Source organism: Schistocerca gregaria, chromosome X, assembly GCF_023897955.1.
Source record: "Schistocerca gregaria isolate iqSchGreg1 chromosome X, iqSchGreg1.2, whole genome shotgun sequence".
NCBI lineage: Eukaryota > Metazoa > Arthropoda > Insecta > Orthoptera > Acrididae > Schistocerca > Schistocerca gregaria.
In genome coordinates, this window is record NC_064931.1 from 508463574 (window position 1) to 508486158 (window position 22585).

The 22585-nt window shown below is 37.5% G+C and overlaps 1 protein-coding gene across 3 annotated transcripts in view; it reads left to right on the forward strand.

Moving 5' to 3' along the window:
• LOC126298001 (elongation of very long chain fatty acids protein AAEL008004) overlaps positions 1-22585 on the forward strand; it is a 282289-nt gene that overhangs the window by 254602 nt on the left and 5102 nt on the right. For all 3 annotated transcript variants that reach the window (XM_049989319.1, XM_049989320.1, XM_049989318.1), the window contains 4 exons: positions 5804-5860; positions 5988-6093; positions 9625-9761; positions 11579-11758. In XM_049989319.1, the coding sequence (XP_049845276.1) occupies positions 5804-5860; positions 5988-6093; positions 9625-9761; positions 11579-11758 (480 nt within the window). The remainder of the gene's footprint in view (positions 1-5803; positions 5861-5987; positions 6094-9624; positions 9762-11578; positions 11759-22585) is intronic.

Here is a 22585-nt window from a genome sequence, read left to right on the forward strand (position 1 = left end):
ATGTATGACAGCAGCCAAATAAATATGCCAAGAAATGTATTTGTATACTGACTCACAATAGGATGGGGTTCCTTTAGTATGTATGGCTGAAATTTGTTCAACCACACCTTCAGAGATAAAAGACTTGTTCACTTGTACCAGTTCCATAACATAAAAGAAGAGTGAAGTGTCACTTAATAGGATTGGTTTCAGAGAGCTGGCATTATTGTCCAAGACAATTCTCCTGTCTGTATTGACTCTTCCACAGAGCAATGCTGCATTTGTTCATTGTTGCATCGAAGTGTCAGTTCAGAAAAACTTTGCATACCAAGTGTTCTGTGAATATGGTGTAAAGAAAAGTAAGTGTATTTTCTGTTTAACATGCATCTTTCTGTAATATGGCGATCAGCTTCCTCTTTAAGTATATAATTTAATAATTTATTTTACAATTTTTTTAGTCTGATGAAAAACTTTAAAATAAAACAGTCTCCTTCGAGTTCCATGTGTTACTGCTATCTAGTGCACATGCATGATTCATGGTAGGTATATCCTGTATAAATCATGCAATGTGATAGGCCTACCAGAACCAGTCTACAGTCCCGAACTTGTATGCTTGGTGCGTTGCCGTACAGGTGTACACCTTAGATGCATCTTGTAATGGGGCTTAACTGTCATAGTGTTGCCAGATGACCCTAGATAAATAGTACTACATTCATATGGATGTAGGAATGGACAATTAAGTAGCCTAAATTTCAACAGCTTCAAAACATTTTTTGCAAGGCCATCAGCGGTTTCTGATGCCTAACCCCACCACTTGACTTCCATTACCTCTAAAACTAGAGAAATCCACTGGCTCTCTACTCATAATAAAATCAAATTTACAAAATGCACAACCATCAAATCTTTTCTCCATGACCAAAATATGATAAATTTTTTGCACCCACCATACTGTAGGCTGTAGGTTCAGATGTTGCTCTAAGAAGACGGTGTCAGTAATGTGACACGAGTGTTAGATGACCCTTTGATGGTCACACGTGGGCAGTGAAATTGGATGTCAGGATGACAGTAGATTTGTTTAATCAACTTCTTTATTCTAGTCCTCGATTGTATCAGGAACAGCTTAGTGGAGGTGTCCAGTTGCCTCTCATGCAAAACAATAGATGTCTGGCATTTCTGACAGCGCAAAGAGTGGGGCCGAGTGTGGAATCACTCAAATGCCACTATCCGTGACATCTCTGGCTGCAACTGTGATGACTGCATGGTGGCACATTTGACAATACTGTGGAGATGGCCATGACCTCCCTCCACCAATGGGGTTGCTCTCTGCTCTGCTGGTGGCTCACTCGTGAGTCAGTGCAGGCTGTTCTGCCTCGTGGTTGAACAGCGGATCCTGTACTGCATTCCAGGATGTCACTCCAGGTGTCACAGGTTCATGGTGTAGGCTGTGATACTGAGACAAGAATATTTTAGTAGATGAATGGCTGAGTACTTATATGCTCCAGACTATGTTCATTTAGGGCTTAAGGCACGTACTCTAAACATCTCTGTAGTGGCAAGTGATGAAAGGCTCCATCCTTCTGCTAGCATATTGCAGTGTCAGTTGTTGCTGTATCACTCCCAGCTGGCTCTGCTTCACAATGCCTGTCAGCCATGTTTTGCTTCGCAACATGTAACCTGCCTGTGGCCTGCTCTGTTGCAACTTGCTTCAACACTGGTGCAGTTTTTGATCAAATACGGTCAATACACTACAATATGTGAAGAATGGGTCAAAGCCTGTTGGAAGAACAGAACCCAGATTTCAGTGAAAAAGTATTGGAGAGGAAGACAACACCGCTAAGAAAGCTAAGGTATTACCAGTATTAGAAAGAAGAAAATATTAACAATGGTTAAAGAAACATCATAATATGTGTAATCTAATAAGACATCAAAGAAAGCGCTAAAGCAGGAAATCTGAGGCATTCAAAAAGCGACATAAAATCTTCAAACAAGGAGTCAGGTATAACAGGGAAATGAATACATTGATAAACAGTCAGTGTATTGCTTCGGGTTGCAGGAATATATATATATATCTCTGTGTGTGTATGTGTGTGTGTGTGTGTGTGTGTGTGTGTGTGTGAATAACTGAAGTACTCTACATTGGCTTTTAAGAATCGAAACTGGACTGACCTGTTCCATGTGCTGTGATTGCTGTGATATATTCACAAACTGGAACACAAGATTGCCAAATAAATAAATAAAAAACAAAAAAAGCAACTTAAAAAAATAATGGTTACTGTAATAGAATCTGCAATACATTGTCCGAGAAATACCAAGCATTCAATATAAGGAACTATACAAGCAATGAGCTGACTAAAAAAATAAGAACTGCCAGTTATTTAAAAAGAAGGAAAGTAATCATTAATAAAATAGCTGAATTTATTGTTCAGTATGTTTTTAGTATAAAAACAAGTTTCACAAAAATTGGGACCCTACAACACCTATGTTGATATACAACATAGAAGATCCAAGTATTGCTGAAAAACTGACAATAAGACTGATATTACAATTTTGTAAACTCTTTGTGAGAACACTCACAGTATAGTTAGGATAAAAATTTGAGCTGTGTCAAACAAGTGAAGACAGTGACTTTAGAATGGACTCCAGGACAGCAGAGCACATCCATATTCAGGCATACTTATCCAGAAAGTTATAGATTACAACAATGGAGTGTGTACAGTAGTATTTTTGGCAGTAATAACAATGACGAAAGTGATAGGAAAGATTGTGCAATTCAGTAACTTTACACAGAGATTAGGAAAAGCAACATAAAAAGAAGCCTATATTAAGACATCAAATTGGTAAAAATCAACTGGAATTTTAGCTGGTATTATGTAATAGCAGCAAAATTATTTACTTTGGTGATAAAAGATATATTTAAAACCATATACTGAGAAGCAAAATGAGTTAGGATATCAGGTAAGAATATATAGCTCATTGATGAAATAATCATATTAGTTCAGAATAAGACAGAAATTAAAGATGCATTCCATTAATTATGCCTGGAAGCAATGAAATTAAGTCTATAAATGAATATACCAAAAATTAAATTAATATGAAATATGAAGCCAAAAGCAGGCACAACATATGGGAAAATTATGAGTACATTTTCCAATAAGTGAACATACAAGATCAGTCAAAGACTGTAAATAACTGTACTAATATGTGTTGCATTGGATGTACATTATATGATCAAAAGTATCCGGACACCTGGCTGAATATGACTTACAAGTTCGTAGGGGCCCCCATCAGTAATGCTGGAATTGAATGTTGTCTTGACCCACTCTTAGCCTTGATGACAGCTTCCACTCTTACAGCCATGCTTTCAACCATGTGCTGGAAAGTTTCTTGGGGAGTGGCAGACCATTCTTCATGGAGTGCTGCACTGAGGAGAGGTATCAATTTTGGTCAGTTAGGCCTTGCATTAAGTCAGCGTTCCAAAACATCCCATAGGTGTTCTGTAGGATTCAGGTCAGGACACTGTGCCTGCCAATCCATTACAGGGATTATTGTCATGTAACCACTCCACCACAGGCCATGTATTATGAACAGGTGCTTGATCATGTTGAAAGGTGCAATCACAATCCCTGAATTGCTCTTCAACAGTGGGACGCCAGAAGGTGCTTAAAACATCAATGTAGGCCTGTACTGTGATAATGCCACTCAAAACAACGAGAGGTTCAAGCCCCTCCATGAAAAACATGACCACACCATAACACCACAGCCACCAAATTTTACTGGTGGCACTAGACATGCTTGCAGATGACATTCACCAGGAATTTGCTATACCCACACCCTGCCATTGGATCACCACATTGTGTACTGTGGTTCATCACTCCACACAACATTTCTCCACTGTTCAATCATCCAATTTTTACACTCCTTACACCAAGCGAGGCATCATTTGGCATTTTCTGTCATGATGTGTGGCTTACAAGCAGCCGCTCAACCATGAAACCCGTTTTCTCACCTCCTGCCTAATTGTCATAGTACTTGAAGTAGATCCTGATGCAGTTTGGAGTTCCTGTGTGATCATCTGGGTAGATGTCTGCCTATTACACATTATGACCATCTTCAACTGCCAGCGGTCTCTGTCAGTCAACAGACAAGGTCAGCCTGTACACCTTTGTGCTGTATGTATCCCTTAACGTTTCCATTTCACAATCACTTTGGAAAGAGTGGACCTAGGGATGTTTAGGAGTATGGAATCTCGCTTACAGATGTATGACGCAAGTGATACCCAATCACCTCACCACGTTTGAAGCCCGTGAGTTCCGCGGAATGCCCCAGTCTGCTGTCTCACAATGTCTAATGACTACTGAGGTCGCTGATGTGGAGTACTTGGCAGTAGGTGGCAACACATTGCACCTAATATGAAAAACGTATGTTTTTGGGGATGTTTGGATACTTTTGATCACATAGTGTAAATGATAAGCTGCAAAGTGGTTGGGGTCCTGAAAAAAAAAAGAATCCACATTTAACTAAACCACACTAAGCACATACAGAAAGAAAGAGTCTCTGTATAATGCTCAGAAACTGCAAAGGCAATTAATGTATAAGAAACATAACAAAAATTAGGTCATAGTTAGACAACTATTTACCTTAAACAGATTGTGGCCAGATGTATTGTACAAAACACCAATCAAGTTGGGCACATAAAAAGAGGAGAGCTGGACAGCTGTTGCTAGCTTTCAACAATGATCACAGAAAAACTATCTGCAGGTTTGAACTGGAATGCACAATACATAAACATGCAGCAAATATGAGAAAATCCTATATCTGTAGCTTAGAGACCATACAGAAAATAAGAAGAAAATGATGAAATATGTTGCTGAATGTCTGACACGCATATTTCTTGGTAACTATGAAATGGTGCAAATTATTGAAATGAGACTGCTTTGAAGTTCAGCAGCTTGAAATTATGTTGGATGTGTAGGAAAAAAACTATTAATAACTTTAATTCATCTGTGATTATTGTCATCATGGTATGCTTGTATGATAACAATACAGGAAAGAAGCTATTTCATTGTAGAGCGGGTTTGAATTAATGCATTTTAGCTCTTACATTTTCCTCCATTGTTTATTTTATTTACTTCACGTGAACAGCTCATAGTGGCTATAGGAATGGTCTGTTTAAATGAGTGGAACACTAATCTGTTATCTTGGATTAAATTAATCTCATAAATAAACAAAAGAGTATAATATTTTCAGTGTGAGTTACAAATTATTTATGAAAGCAGTAATTGATTAATAAACAGTTATTTTATTTATAACATTTTGGAAGTTTGTGTTGCCACTTTATTTAGAGCCAGTATGGTTGATTACATAAGGCAGACATGCATTATTAGCCACCACTGATGTTTTTGCTGTTGAGTCGGTGTAAAATGGATGAAACTACCAGTTTCAATAGACCATGAGATCAATTGCTATTGTGATTTTATGTTCCAAGAACTCCATATTGCTGTCATTTGTGCATATAGTTTGATAAATAAAGCATAATTCCTTTACCATTGGAACCTTGGCTTTTTGTTAGTTGCAAATGTTCCAATATGTTAGCATTTCATATTCTATAATTGATATGCAATTCATAGCTTATTTGTCATGTAACTAACATTGCTTAAAAAAAAGATTTAATCTAACTCAATATGTTGTATAAAACACAGTATAATGTAGTATAAAACATAGTTCATAAGAATCAAATCAGTACAAAAGGTGCCTTAAAATGTTTGGCACTTGTAAGACAGTCTTTTGTATTTGAAAACTTACCGTAATATGAATTTACTTGCAGATGGTCCACGCATGTTGGTGGTATTATTTCTCCAAGTTCACAGAATTTTTTGATACAGTAAGTGTCTTATTTATTTTCCACTGTGTAATTTTCAGTCTTACATTTAAACAACAATATTTCTTGACTTTGCAATTTCACTTGAATAATAAATTTTAAATAACTTGTTTTGTCTTTTTTCTTTCAGTTCTTTTTTGTGCTTCGGAAAAAGAACAGTCATGTGTCAACACTGCATGTAATTCACCATGGAGTAATGCCTATGAGTGTTTGGTTTGGAGTTAAATTTACACCAGGTAAATAAGCATGAGTAAATGAAATGCAATAAAACCCTGGTGGATGTGCTTCTGTTACCTGCATTTTCACTGTTACATTTAACTAAACCACACTAAGCACATACAGAAAGAAAGAGTCTCTGTATAATGCTCAGAAACTGCAAAGACAATTAATGTATAAGAAACATAACAAAAATTAGGTCATAGTTAGACAACTATTTACCTTAAACAGATTGTGGCCAGATGTATTGTACAAAACACCAATCAAGTTGGGCACATAATTTAGTCTAGGGGACTGATGACCACAGCATCTGAGTCCCATAGTGCTCAGAGCCATTTGAATCATTTTGAAAGTGTGTGCTGAATATAACAAATGCCTCATTAGTTGCCAATAAATCAAAAAATTATGCTGTATGCAAAATGAATTTTCATTCTGCAGCAGAATGCCCACTAATTTGAAACTTCCTGGTAGATTAAAACAAGGGAGCCAAATAAGAACTCAGACCTGGGACATACAGCTTTCACTGGAATGTGCTCTACCAACTGAGCTATCCAATTACAAGTCATGACCCAGTCTCCCAGTTTCACTTCCACCAGCAACTCTTCTCCTACCTACTAAACAATACAAAAATTTTCCTGCATAGGAGATGATGTGCTGGTGGAAGAAAAACTGTGAGGGTGTGTCATGAGTCATATTTGAAAAAATCTACTCACTAAGGGGTGGCAGGAGAACATACATATAAAGATATTAAAATCTGCATAGCCAGTGGCTCCTTCTGTGGTATAAGGTTTGAAAGGGAAGGAAGATGGCTGAAAGAAAAGTGCTGGTGAGGCTTAGGAAATAAGGAAAGTTTGAAAAAGTCAGCCAGAACTGCGGTCAGGGGAGACTTACAGGACAGGATGAGTAGGAAACCATTCTCATCTTGTCCAATAAGTCTCCCCTGACCTGTCGCTCTGGGCAACTTTTTCAAACACTTCCTAAACCTCAGTTGTCCCTTTCCTTCACCCATCTTCCTTTTCCTGCAATCCTTGTGCCAGAAGAAGGAGCCACTCATTCCGAAAACTTGCAAGTTTCAGTACATTTATATGTGTGTTCTCTTGCCACCACTTTGTGAGTAGATTTTTTTTCTACCCTTTTACATTATATTTCCAAAAATGAGTCATATTTGGACAGATTAGTCAGCAGAATATTTGGTCATGAAAGGTAAAGGTCCCAGATTCAAGTCCCAGTCTGGCACAGGGTTTTAATCTGCCAGGAGGTTTGAAATTAGTGCATGTTCCACTGCAGAATGACAATTAATTCTGGAAAAAAGTCCCCCAGGCTGTGGCTAAGCCATGTCTCTGCAATATTCTTTCTTACAAGACTGCAAGGCCTGCAATGTATGCAGGAGAACTTCTGTGAAGTGTGGAAGGTAGGAGATAAAGTACTGGTGGAAGTAAAGCTGTGAGATCAGGTCATGAGTCATACTTGGATAGTTCTGTTGATAGATCACTTGCCCATAGAAAACAAAGGATCCACATTCAAGTCCTGATCCAGCACACAATTTTAATTTGCCAGTAACTTTCAGTAATACTGTATTTTTGTACATTTTTATGAGCTTGTTTATCATTGTCATCAAATCATTGCTTTGTGGCTTTCATGTGCATGCAAAAGCGTCTGTTTTCAAAATTACACAAGAAAAAATAGCAAGTGAATGTTTTGATGTCAAGGAATGTATGGAAGTCATCTTAAAAAATGGTTACATGTTTTGTATCACTCTGAGTAAGGTGAGCATAGAGAGTCCATGTGCTATGGGACTTATGGAATCTACAGTGAGAACTTTTAGTGACAATGCCAAATAAATTGAAAAACGCTCGATGTCCAATCTACTTCACTGAAATGAGAGTGACTAAATTTCACTAAAAACAAATGGTAACAAAGGTAAGTCAATAGATTCTTCACAGCAACTGCTGGTGATGCCTCTTTTTGAAGTTGTAATTCAAGCTGTAGCTAAGAAGTAGGTTTCTTTTCTTCAGGCAAGAGTTTGGCTACCATAATATGAAACTAATGAGTTAGCAAGTCCATGAGAATAACTTGGAACCAAATAGATTGAAGTAAGATTGAAATACATTGTGTCAGAAAGGATACACATCTGAATGAAACTGGTTTAATTTTTGCTGTGGAAATGAATGCCTTACCATACATATAACCATTTCTAAACTAAAGCCTTTTTAAGACCACTAATGATCAATGCACTTGTGTTTTCATAGAAAACACTTCAGGTGGTTGTAAATTAAAACCTCATTTGGTCTATCATTCAGAAAATTTGAGCATACTGAAGATATTTAATAGAAACAGGTTGCATGTCCAGTAAAGGTAAAAAATTGGCATGATATCTTTAATTTCCATTAAATACTTTAATAATGAACAACAAATGAGTTGAAGAAATGTTCTGAGAAATAAATAATTCCTTTCAAAATTCTCCTCCTTGTTGATAATATTTACAGCCATCAACCTTCCATTATTGTCTTCTTAGACACGACGAATACCACAACCCATAGATCAGGGTACTACTGTCACAATGTTGGAATTTTTCTAAGCTTGGTGTAGCATTTGGTTCAGCTGGTGAGTGTACCATCAGGACACATTGGTGACAGTTTGACATTAGGATGGTAACTAGCACAATTAAATTATTTCACTCTAAAATTTGTGATGGGTATGCACAGAAACACATTGGCTGTTGCTTAATCGTATCCAAATTATAAACTGGTCAGTGAAATTACCAGTGAAACTGAAGAGGTATTGCATTATGCCTCAAATGGTTTTCATTTATTTTACTGAAGAGAATGTGTGTGAGTTTCTGAACTCTAATTGTGAGAAACTGAACTATGAGGACCTTATGGCTACCAGCAAGTGTAATAAGAAGGTAGAAATTAAACTCAAGGTAGTTTAATCTGAAAATAAAGGAAATGGTAAAATCCTTCCAAATGGAGATGCTGCTATGGCAGTCTTTGAAGACAATTCTTCTCAGATGAAGAGAAGGAGTAGAGTGAAGAGACAGTTAAAACATATTCCAAAATACGAAAAACACTTGTATGACTAGATGATTAAGAAAATATAGTCAGCAATCAGGACTTTTTTCTCCCAAATTGTTTGACAGTTCAATAAAAACCTCAAATATCCACTTCAGCTGTAAATGTTATGTATTCTGAAAACTATCACAAAAATGTAATGTAGATAATCCAGCAGCAATTTCAGTTGTCAAAATGAAATTTTTTTAAAAGAATTAGTAAGATTGCTCTCCTGTACACAGCCAGCAGTTTTCTTTTAATTTCATCTCTGAAATATTGTAACTTTCTTTTTTTAATAAAATTGGTTACCAAAAGATAATATTGACCAAAATCTGTACAAAGTTATTGTAAAACACCTAACCCTATATTTAATTTACAAATTACCCATATTAACTCTTTGAATGTGAAGCAGACCTGACCAGTATTTTGACTTGCACTTCACAAATTTTGGAGTATACCACATGATAGTGACATGTTTTATTGTTTATGTTTCAATTCTAGGAGGCCACAGCACTTTCTTTGGGCTGGTTAACACATTTGTTCACATTATTATGTATACTTATTACTTGTTGGCTGCAATGGGCCCACAATATCAAAAATACCTTTGGTGGAAAAAATACCTCACTGCCTTCCAAATGGTAAGTGAAAACTGGTTTACAATGCTTATTCTCTCAATAAGGAAAGTTTTATTATACCAACTATAATTATTTCTTGTTTTTGTATTTTGATGATTTTCATTTTTCTATGGGTGAAGAACCATTCTCTCTTTCCTAATTTTATTGTGTAATGTTAAATACCACCATCTTTCATAAACACATCAGTTATGAGATTCTTGACTGAGAACTTGAAACAAAGCCAGTGGTTAGGAGATGCCAATTCAGTGAATAGCAATAAAAGCTACTTAATCTCTACAATACAAAAATCAACAAACACAGTAAAATCAAATAAAATGAGAAAACTGTTTTACATTCTGAGAATAAAGCTATTATCTGTAAACATGTAAAGGCATAATTGTTAAGATGTTGGACAAGGCTTACAAACAGCCTCATTTAATCTTTCAATTCCAGTGCCTAAACAGAGGCTGACCATGCAACTTTCCAAGCACATATAAAAGTAATATGATAATTGGAAATCTGCATCATGCTAATTAAATGTTATTATAGTATCACATTAACATGTGAAATTTAGATTTTATATACCATATATTTTTGTTTGAGTGAAACTTTTCATTTTCATAAAAGATCGCATTTTCTTCTTGGAGCCATTTAAAATGTTTAAATAAAGCATATTTTTTTTTATACAAGAAAGAGTTATCAAGAAGGAACATCACTGGTTTGCTTTTAGAGTGGACTTTGCTAGCCATTGGGCATATTTAAACCATTGAGAAAGTCATGAAAATTTCTGTGATAGTATAATTCTCCCCTTTCAAACCAAAGTCAGGTTCAATGAAGAGCACGTACAGTCAGTTATTGTTTGGTAACTTAGTTACAGATATTATTATTCATTTTGAAAACAGTGCATTGTTTATAACAAATTTATTTAAAGGATATATCCACTGTGGAACTGTAGTTAACTTGTCTAACTATTTAAAATGCCTGGATGGAATGTAACAATATTACGAAAAGGAAAGTCGCTGCTCACCTTTCGGCCATTAAGCCCGTCAACAATACACACACACACACACACACACACACACACACACACACACACACACACACACGTGCACACTCATGACTTTATATATATATATATGTGTGTGTGTGTGTGTGTGTGTGTGTGTGTGTGTGTGTGTGTGTGTGTGTGTGTGTGTACTGTTGACAAAGGGCTTAATGGGGCCGAAAGCTTTATTTGTGACAGTCTTTTTGTTGTGCCTATCTGTGACTCAGCATCTCTGCCATATGGTGAGTAGCAACTTTCCGTTTCATAATATTGTTGTTTAAAAATGCCTAGGAGATAATTATTACTAATACAGCATATTATACATATGACAAAGCTATATGGGTTAAGGATTTCCTTGCTTATGTAAGTCTCTCAAAATATTATTCTAAAAGACACCAATCAGTGAAAATTGTCAGCATACACTAACTTATTGATGTGTTTATCCCTGAGACTTGCAGTATTGTGAAGCAGCCAGTTGTTGAATGTGTAACTGTCTTTCTAGTGCGCATGTGTGTGTGTGTGTGTGTGTGTGTGTGTGTGTGTGTGTGTGTGTGTGTGTGTGTAAGTTTTGCTTTTCCCCCATTTCAAAATAACATTTACATTCACTTTGTATTTTGTTATCTCAGAACAGAATGATATTTAGCTCTAATTTTGTTTTACTGTTACCAGGTATACCAGTAGCTTTTTTCCCTAGAGGACTTTTGGGTTGCTTAGAAAGTTAAGATGTCTTTTGTCATATTGTTACTTTGTTATGTATAAATAATTGAAGCCACACCACAAATATTTATGTTTGCAGGTACAGTTTGTAGCAATAATGGTACATGCCTTCCAGCTATTGTTCATAGACTGCAACTATCCTAAGGCATTTGTGTGGTGGATTGGAATGCATGCTGTCATGTTCTATTTCCTGTTTTCGAATTTTTATAATCAAGCTTACAAGAGCAAATCACGAAGAGAAGAGAAATCTGAACCACAGGTAGGAAAAAAATTCTAATAAGGAAAAGAAAAATAATAGTAACACTAAATCTGGAACAAAAACCATAGAAAACTTTAGAATGTCTGCAGTATGGTCAGCACATACAGCCCTATAATATAAGGGGCAGTCAAATGAAAACTAGATAGATAGAAAAAATTAAGTACACTGTTTATTAATTCAAAAGTAATCACCATAGTTGTTAGTACATTTATCCCACTGTGAGACAAGACAGTCATTGCCTTCATGGAAAAATGTTTGTGGTTGCCTATGGAGCCAGGATTTTACGCAAATGTGCACCTCTTCATCCAAAGCAAATTGATGGCCATAAACATTTTCCTTCTGGGCTCTAGAAATATGGAACCTCATGGCAAGAGAATGGGACTGTATTGAGGATGTGTTAGGGCTGTCCAGCAAACCTTCTGCAATGTAGTCAAAACAACATTGCCAACTGAGGTTAATTTATTTATTTATCCATCTGTGGACATTTTAAAGTGTTTGGATGTTGTCAGTTGCATACATTCATATATTTATTGTTACATGTAGTTAAACATAGTGACATATAAGTTATTTACAATCATTTTTGCTCCATATCAAAATGTTGTGAAACAAAAGCTATTTACAATCATTTTGTACTAAGGAATTCACTTATAGTGTAAAAGCAGTGTTCCTGCAAAACCAATTTAAGATTTTTCCTAAAGCACTACACGTTATTTGCTTCTTTTATTTTCTGCAGCAGTTTATTGTACAGTTTTACACCTTCATACAAGAAGCTATTTTGAATCTTATATTTATTCTTCCTGTCTAGGTGAAGACAGTGACTTGTTCTTATAGTTATGAAAACTGCTATTTGTGCTATAATTTTTTATATTTTTCTTGATGTACACTATGGTTTGGAATATAAATTCACAAGGAACAGTTAGAATTCCTAACATTTTGAAAAGTTGTCTGCAGTGGGTCTGTTTACTGCTTTTTGTTATAATTCTTACTACTCTCTTTTGCATTTTAAATACTGTTTGTAAATTCTGAGCACTGTCTCCCCACAAAATAATACCATAACTGAGTACCGAATGAACATAACTAAAGTATACAGTTCTCAAAAATTCACTACTGCAAGCTGATACAAGTGCATAACATGTTGTGGATATCTTTTTTGAGAGTTCATAGCATGTTCATTCCACTTCATTTGGCTGTCAATGTGCAACCCTATGAATTTTGTTGTAGGTACATCATCTGTGGAGATATTATCTAGTTTTAAATTTAAGGGGCTCTGTTTTCTGTTCATTCTAAAGCATATTGCATTTGTTTTCTTTACGTTGAGAGGTACTTTGTTTTCCTGGGACCATTTGTGAACATCCTTCAGCACTTCAGTAGAATTTTCCAACATCTGTGCTGGTGTCTTACTGGTGATTACTATGTTGCTGTCATCTTCAAACAGTATCTTCTCTCCATGGCTGATATGTTGTGGGAAATCATTTATATACACCAGAAATGATACAGGGCCTAGTACACTTCCTTGAGGGACCTCAGTATTGATATATTGTGGATCAGATATATGTTTATTATTGTACTTTGATCCACTGGAGACATGTGTAATCTCTACTGACTGTACTCAGTTTTCTAGATGTGGACGAAACCATTTGAGAACCACTCCCCTTACTCCTAGTGTCTCTAATTTATGCAACAGCTTCTGGTGGTCAACTGTATCAAATTCCTTATACAGGTCTAGGAAAAGGCCAGTTACATAGCTGTTCTCATCTAGTGCTTCTAAAACTGCTTTTGTAAATTATGCTATTGCAGATTCTGTACCTCTACCAGGCCTGAAACCATGTTGGTCATTGCAGAGGAGGTTGAATTTACTTAGATAGCTCAAAAGCCTGTTTTTCATTATTGTTTCTATCACTTTGGAAAAGCATGACAATAGGGCTATTGGTCTGTAGTTCTTAACGTTTTGTACATCACCTTTCTTGTGAACTGGTAAAATTTTAACATGCTTCAGATAGTCCGGGAAGCAACCGGTTTTGAAGGATTCATTTATGATTTCTGTTATTGGAGCTTTGATACTGTTTATGTATTTTTTCAGCACACACATTGGGATTTCATCTAAACCTGCTGAGTTTTTGTTCTTTAATTGCCTTACAACATTGCATACTTCCTCCTCACTAGTTGGAAGCAATACCATTGAGTTTGCTATATGCTTCTGTATTGATTGATTAGCACCTTTTGGAAACTTTTTCTGTAAGTTCATTGCAATGCTGCTAAAGTAGGTATTCACATAATTTGCTAATTCTTTTGGGTTACTTTCTAAGTTTTCCTTATTCCTGATTTGTGTGTTTGTACCTCTCTGCTTCACAGTTCCTGTTTCTTGTTTCACTACAGCCCATGTTGCTTTATTTTTATTGATGGATAAATTTATGAAACTATCATGGGCTGATTTTTTTTGCAGTGTTAAGTACCTTCTTGTAGATCCTTTTGTAGTTTTTGTAGTAGTGCAAAAAAACTGGATCACTATTGTCCTTTTTAATGGAGTTTAGGTATTTACAAGTTTGAGCACTTTTTCTAATTCCTTTAGTAATCCATTTATTGTTGGTGTATGTTCCAATGGGAATTAATGCTTTGGGGAATGTTTCTTCAAATTTTAATTTAAACTCAAACATAAAATTGGAGAACTTGCTATTCACTTTAGTTTCTATGTATACTCCTTCCCAACTTTCACATGCTAACTTTAAGGAAAACTCTTGCAAAGCTGATGGAGAGTAGACTCTTTTATATACATGCAGTTTTGATTCTTTTTTTACACAAGCTTTTACTGTTATAATCTGACATAGATGGTCAGACAGTCCCAGATTTTTGACAAGTACATCACAGTTTTCTCTGCCTACATCTGTAGCTACATGGTCAATGGTAGATGATGGATGTCTGGTTATTCTTGTTGCACAGTTGACTAGTGATGATATACCAAAACTATGTAGGATATTCACAAATGTGTTACTGGTGCCATCTGTTTTAGTTTTATTTATGTTAAAGTCACCACACAAAAGGATACTACATTTCAGAGTCAATGCTAGTTGTAGGCTTTGTATAAGTTTTGAAAATAATATCTCTAAATTACCACTGGGAGAATGATATACACATAATATAGTTAGTTTCTTGGGCATATTTATAGCAACTGTCTTTATTGCTGACACTTCAAAGTTTTTGTCTACACTTAGCATGATAATATCATTTCTGACTTTAAATTCAATGCCATTCTTAACATAAATACATGATCCTCCACCTTTCATTGTGTTTCTGCAATAAGAACATGCTTGTACATATGAGGGTAAATTAATATATAAGATTTCACTTTCTTTACACCAGTGCTTTGTAATACAGATAACAGCGCTGTCTAAGATTTGTAACTCGACTTCCAGCTGTTGCACTTTGTTTTTTACACACTGAATATTTTGGTGGGGTATACTGTTAGACATTTAATGCTCAGAATCTTAAGATAATGTAACTCATCCACAAAAGAAATGGCTTATAATGTGTTTGCTTAATTGATTCTTGAGTACTGTTCATAAATAAGCCTGGGATGCCTACCAGGTAGTACTGATAAAAGAGATAAAGAAGATCCAACAAAGAGTGGCACATTTCATCACAGGATCATTTTGTCAGCATGAGAGCATTACAGAAATCATTGACAAACTCCAGTGGTAGATACTACAAGAGAAGCGTTGTGCATCACAGAAAGAGTTCCTGTTGAAATTTTGAGAGTGTGCTTTCTGAGAAGAGTCGGACAACATATTACTTCCTCCCACAAAATGACCACAAAGAAAACATTTTAGAAATTAGAGCTAATACAGAGGCTTCGTCTGCATCTACATCTACATATATTAAAAACAAAGATTCCAAGACTTACCAAGCGGGAAAGCGCTGGTAGATAGGCACAGTGAATAAAACACACACACAGAATTTCGAGCTTTCACAACCGGTGACTGCTTCGTCAGGAAAGGGGGAAGGAAAAGGAAAGATGAAAGGATGTGGGTTTTAAGGGAGAGGGTAAGGAGTCATTCCAATCCTGGGATCGGAAAGACTTACCTTAAGGGGAAAAAAGGATAGGTATATACTCACGCGCACACACACACACACACACACACACACACACACACACATATATCCATCCATACATACACAGACACAAGCAGGCATATTTAAAGGCAATTTTTTTTTTGCCTTTAAATATGCCTGCTTGTGTCTGTGTATGTATGGATGGATATGTGTGTGTGTGTGTGTGTGTGTGTGTGTGTGTGTGTGTGTGTGTGTGTGTGTGTGTTCGTGAGTATATACCTATCCTTTTTTCCCCCTAAGGTAAGTCTGTCCGCTCCCGGGATTGGAATGACTCCTTACCCTCTCCCTTAAAACCCACATCTTTTCATCTTTCCTTTTCCTTCCCTCTTTCCTGACGAAGCAACCGCTGGTTGCGAAAGCTCGAAATTCTGTGTCTGTGTTTTATTCACTGTGCCTATCTACCGGCGCTTTCCCGCTTGGTAAGTCTTGGAATCTTTGTTTTTAATATATTTTTCCCATGTGGAAGTTTCTTTCTATTTTATTTACTTCTACATCTACATATATTTATACTCCATGAATCACACTTAATTGCTTGGTAGGGGGTTCATCAAAAATTGTGGATGGACAAGCGTAGTGTAGGCAGTCTCTTTAGTAGATCTGTTACATTTTTTAAGCATTCTGCCAATAAAATGCAGTCGTATGCAGTCCTGATTGTGTCGCTCACCTGCACGGCGCCAAACACGCATATGACCATCATTGGCACCAAGGCAGAAGCGACTCTCATCGCTGAAGATGACACGTCTCCATTCGTCCCTCCATTCACGCCTGTTGCGACACCACTGGAGGCGGGCTGCACGTTGTTGGGGCGTGAGCGGAAGACGGCCTAACGGTGTGCGGGACCGTAGCCCAGCTTCATGGAGACGGTTGTGAATGGTCCTCGCCGATACCCCAGGAGCAACAGTGTCCCTTATTTGCTGGGAAGTGGCGGTGCGGTCCCCTACGGCACTACGTAGGATCCTATGGTCTTGGCGTGCATCCGTGCGTCGCTGCGGTCCGGTCCCAGGTCGACGGGCACGTGCACCTTCCGCCGACCACTGGCGACAACATCAATGTACTGTGGAGACCTCACGCCCCACGTGTTGAGTAATTCGGCGGTATGTCCACCCGGCCTCCCGCATGCTCACTATACGCCCTCGCTCAAAGTCCGTCAACTGCACATACGGTTCATGTCCACGCTGTCGCGGCATGCTACCAGTGTTAAAGACTGCGATGGAGCTCCGTATGCCACGGCAAACTGGCTGACACTGACGGCGGCGATGCAGAAATGCTGCGCAGCTAGCGCCATTCGACGGCCAACACCGCGGTTCCTGGTATGTCCGCTGTGCCGTGCGTGTGATCATTGCTTGTACAGCCCTCTCGCAGTGTCCGGAGCAAGTATGGTGGGTCTGACACACCGGTGTCAATGTGTTCTTTTTTCCATTTCCAGGAGTGTATGTTAACAAAGGAATTCAAGAGAAAACTCCCAAAACTCAGTGCAACTTCAAAAACACTAAAACATATGTTTTGACAGAGCACAGAGAAATTGTGTGGTTATGAAATTGTTGCATTCGTTATCTGCAGCTTATGTGGCAAACTATTATGTTCTCATCATTTCCTTGGGAGAGATCACATTCACATTCATAAAAACACCTAAACTGGGCAGGGAGGCATATCTCACTCACTCACCAGGTGTACAAATTAGATCCTATCATATGAAACACATACAGTCAGTAATGCTATGTATGACCCACCAGATGTGTTTTCTGGTGAAGGATTCGGTTGAATTGTCTCCTTGTCATCAAAGGCTTTTGGTGCCCATTCGAAAGCCACTTTCTTTCAGCTGCTAATAGAGTAGTTGTGCAGAATTGAATTTCATTGTAGGTCCCTTCCTTACACCTCACTGCTGCAAACGGACATTATACCATGACACAGACACAAATTTGAATACAGGGAGCAAAAAAAAAAAAAAAAAAAAAAAAAGCAAGAGAGCATTGAACATGGTTTGCCCACTTTGCAGTCTGGTTTTATGTTTCCTATAGTTAATTATATGTCACACAAAAGAGAGTGTTATTAGCTAACAGGCAATAAACAGTGTAAGTTTTCTGAAGAGTTCTTATTCTCTTGGTCACAAATAATTCCACCCAATATTAATTGCGAGTTTTTTTAAGGGGGTGTAGGGTGTCAAACCAGCCAACTGGGAACAGGAGAGGCACCATAGAACATTTTAATTTCCACTGCCCTGAATATGGGTCTGATGGCTTCCATTACAAAATGTATATGTTTTAATTCCACAGAGCAAAATAAAGTGATGTGCGATAGAAGAATGCTGTGTGAATAGGTGTGGCACTGCACTTCGGCACACAAAAGACCAAGTAACATGTCTTATATTTCCTTGAACATATCGAGTTGGGGGGGGGGGGGGGGGGGGTTGCTACTGTTAAGTATGGAGCTACTGCATCAGCATACCCTGAAAGTAACTAACTGATATACAGTCTGAACCATAAGACTTACTTTTATTAAGTGGTTTAAGTTGCTTCACTACTCTGAGGATATTTACTTCTAAGTTATTCATAATGGCAGCTTTCTTGATTCAAATTCTGAAATATTTACATCATCTTCTTTGGTGAAGGAATTTGGTAAGGCTGTATTTTGTAAGTCTGCTTTGGCTGCACTGTCGTCATTAGTATTTCCATTGCTTTTACACAGAGAAGGCAATGTGTCTTGCCACTAGCACATATTACATATGACCAGAATTTTATAGGATTTTCTGCCAGGTTACAAGACAAATTTTTGGTGTGGAAGCTATTATAAGTATCTTGCATTGACATCTGTGTTAAATTTTGAGCTTCTGCAAAATATCGCCAATCTTTGAATTTGGCATGCTTTTTTTCATTGGTTTGCAACAGTGTTCTGACCGGTTTTATGTACCATAAGGCGTTAGTTCTGTCATTTGTTAATTTGCTTGGTATAACTCTCTCAATTGCTCTCAATTCTGTTTCTTTGAATTGAAGCTGCATCTAGCCTATGCTTACATTGTTAATTGTGAGGCAGTGGAGATTGTCTCTCAGGGAGGTATCAATTGAATTTTTATCTGATTTTATTGAATAGGTATATTTTTGTTTATTTTTGGAGGATTTGGGGGTTAAAATATTAAATCATGCTACAACAACCCTGTGTTAACTAATCCCTGTTTCCATTTTGATGCTCGTTATTAGCTTAGGATTATCATTCCTAAGAGGTCAAGTGTATTCTCACAACCATTTACTATTCACATGAGCTCATGAGCAAACTGCTTGAAATAATTTTCAGAGAATGCGTTTAGCACAACTTCAGAAGATGTTTTCTGTGTACTTGCAGATTTAAACATGTATTTTCACCAACATATTGAGGGTAAATTAAAGTCACCACCAACTAGAATTGTACGGGTCAGGTATGTGTTTGAAATTAAACCCAAGTTTTCTTTGAACCTTTCCACAATTTTTATCATCTGGTTTGGGAGGTCAGTAAAAGGATCCAAGTATTATTTTATTCCAGTTACCAAGAATGACCTCTGCCCATACTAACTCACAGGAACTATCTACTTAAATTTTGCTATGAGATAGACTACTTGTAATAGCAACAAACATGCCACTCCAATCTTTGCTTAACCTATTCTGGCTGAACACTGTTAGGTTCTTCGCAAAAAATTTGGATGAACTTATCTCCAGCTTTAACTAGCTCCTGGTGCCCATAACAATTTGAGAATCAGTGCTTTCTATTAGCACTTGGAGCTCTGGTACTTTCCCAGCACAGCTGTGACAGTTTATAACAGATACCGATAGCTCCTGGCTCTATGTTCTTCATGTGTACAACCTGTGCCTTTTGAGAATGAAGTTCTTTTTGTGTTTTCCCAAGATGCTCTAACCTAAAAAAACTGCCCAGTCTATGCCACAAAGCATGTAGTGGACTCCTGACCTACTCAGCTGACCAGAAACCCAACCACCCTGTGGCAAAAGTCAAGGAGCCTTCAGCTACATGACTGCAGAACCAGCTGAGCCTCTGATTTAGACAATACACTCAGTTCTCTACCAGAAGTCGGCAATCATTCCTGTCAACTATGCTGCAAATGGTGAGCTCTGCTTTCATTTTGCAAGCAAGACTGGTAGCCTTTACCAATTCTGTTAGCTGCTCGAAACCAGAGAGAATCTCTTCCAGTCCAAAGCAACTCACATCACGGATGTGAGCCACCACTGCTGTGCTCTTCAGTGCATGCAGAAGGACCAGTTTCAGGTCTGGAACAAATCCTATCAGAATGCACATGGAGTGCACATTGGATTTCTTCCCTGCCTTGGCAGCCAAGTCCCTAAGGGGAACCATAATGTGCCTAACTTTGGAGCTCACAACTAACAATAGTCCTACCCTCTGTGATTGTCTGAATCTTTCAGGCTGAGATGTTTCCTCTGAAACAGGACAAGCAACTGCATCTGACTGTGGGAAAATGTCTTGTGCCTGGAGTCTGTTTGTCAGACTAACTGGGAATTGGGGAGGTCTTACATTCAGCTCCTTGGGAAGTCCTTCGTTGCCTTCCACACTCCGAGGTGACATCCCACTCAACAATGGGTGAGGGGTCAACCTCAGTGTGAGCAGTAACTGTGCTGGCCACTGGTGTGGACTGATCAGTGAACTCAGATGTGCTGGATGTCCATTGGATCCCCATGACTGGCCCACAACAATGATGCCCATCCATTGCAGTTTCAAGCTGTGTAACTGAAGCCATCACAGCCTGGAGCTGAGAGCGAAGAGTCACCAACTCACCTCGTATCCACACACAGCAATCACAGCCCCTATCCTTACTAAAGACTGTGGGAAACTACAGTACACAGACAAACAAGGACAATCGATATCCACTACAGAACTCTACTGTATGCATGGAGAACTGTGCCAAGTAAATCAAATTCACGTGCAGAGATTAAAAAACTGAACTACCAAAGCACTCAGGTGAGACTAAATAATTTGCTCCCGATTAGGAACTTGTAATATGTCACAAAATCAGTTTACGTTCTGACAAAAATGAAAAGACTTACCAATGATCACTCTTCCCACTCACCAATCACAAGTGGAACAGGGAATGGGGGACCAGTTAGTGGTACCAGAAGTACCCTCCAGCACACACTGTCAAGTGGCTTGTGACGTATTGACATAGAAGCAGATGCAGATATAGATGAACATGTGGACAGGCATTTTGTTGGCAAGTTGTTTTGACTATACTGTGGAAGTTTCACTCGTAAGCCCTTACACATCCTCCACACAGTCCAAGTTTCTCACCATGTGATTTCCATATATTTGGAGCCTTTAAGAAAGACATTCATTGCCGTCAATTTGCTTCAGATGAAGAGGTGTATGCCTGGGTGCAATCATGGTTCTGTAGGCAATTGCACACATTTTTTCATGAAGGTGTTGACCATCTTATCTCAAAGTAAGATAAATGTATTAACTGTTATGGTGATTACTTTTTAAATAATAAACAGTCTACCAACATTTTTCACCATCTATCTTGTTTTCATTTGACTGTCCCCTATAAGCCATATGCATTTTTTTTTTTTTTTCAATTTAGAGAAACACACAAATTTACAGCCTGACACAAATTTGTTATGTTGCAGTAGTTAACACTATCATGCTGTTTTCAAATTCTTCTGATTTTATAATTTCTCCTATGTTACTCATATAGTTAAATGTAGACTTATAGCAACATATTCATTAGCTCACAGGAGTTTCAAGCTAATTTGCAACAATACTGAACTGTTATATCTGAGAGTCAGCAGTCTCAGAGAAGGATCCTGGAGTAAGATTATGATGTTTTAAGTTGTTTTCTGAATTCAACTGTAAATTGTATCAAAGGAAAATTCACCAGAGAAAAGTAATGAATTATGAAACACAATTGCTTGCCAGTGCTTACCTTTGGATGCAAAATGTGTAGTACTACCAATAGTCACATATAAAAGTAGCAGTGACACACTATCTAACTTTCAGAACCAACAGTTATTTCCTGTGGGAGGGAAATGGAAGTCTCAGAGGGTGAGGGGGTGGGGAAAGGGAAGGTTGAAAAGGAAGGACAGATCATTTATATTTCGCAACAGGGGGAAAATCTTCTGTAATTTCATTTACAAGGAGATTTGAATTCATTGTTTCCTTTCTAGGGTTGATTTTGAGAACATATTTTCCTTAATTTTGCTTTCTGGTAACAAAATATTATCATATAATGTAGTCATTGCATTTGTACATTCTCCATAGGTCATCTACTTTCAACCAAAATATGCAGATGTCTTCTGCTGACTGTAATATCCAGCATTGCGCTTTTATATGCAGAGAACTTCTATTTCATTTTTCATTGCTTCTGCACTACAATCTATTTCAGTTTGATGATTTTCTCTTTTCCATTTTCTTTATACTATTTTGCAATTTGCTTTGATTTTATTCCTCTCCTTTCACTTTAAATTCCCTCAGTTTTTGTATTTTCTTCTTGTCTCTTAGTGTGCTACAAACTTTTTCAGGTGGAATGAATTCAGTATTTTCTTTTAAGACAGAATAGGAACACAGCAGTCAGTGGCAATCCCACTGTTTTGTATTATTCTTACATATCCAGATTTTAACTATAAATAGCCATATTCAGTGCTTTTGAGTGAGCTATCATCCAACGAACTCACTACAGTACATGTCATCTTATGAATTTTTTTCCACATTTGGTGTACACAAAATCACTTG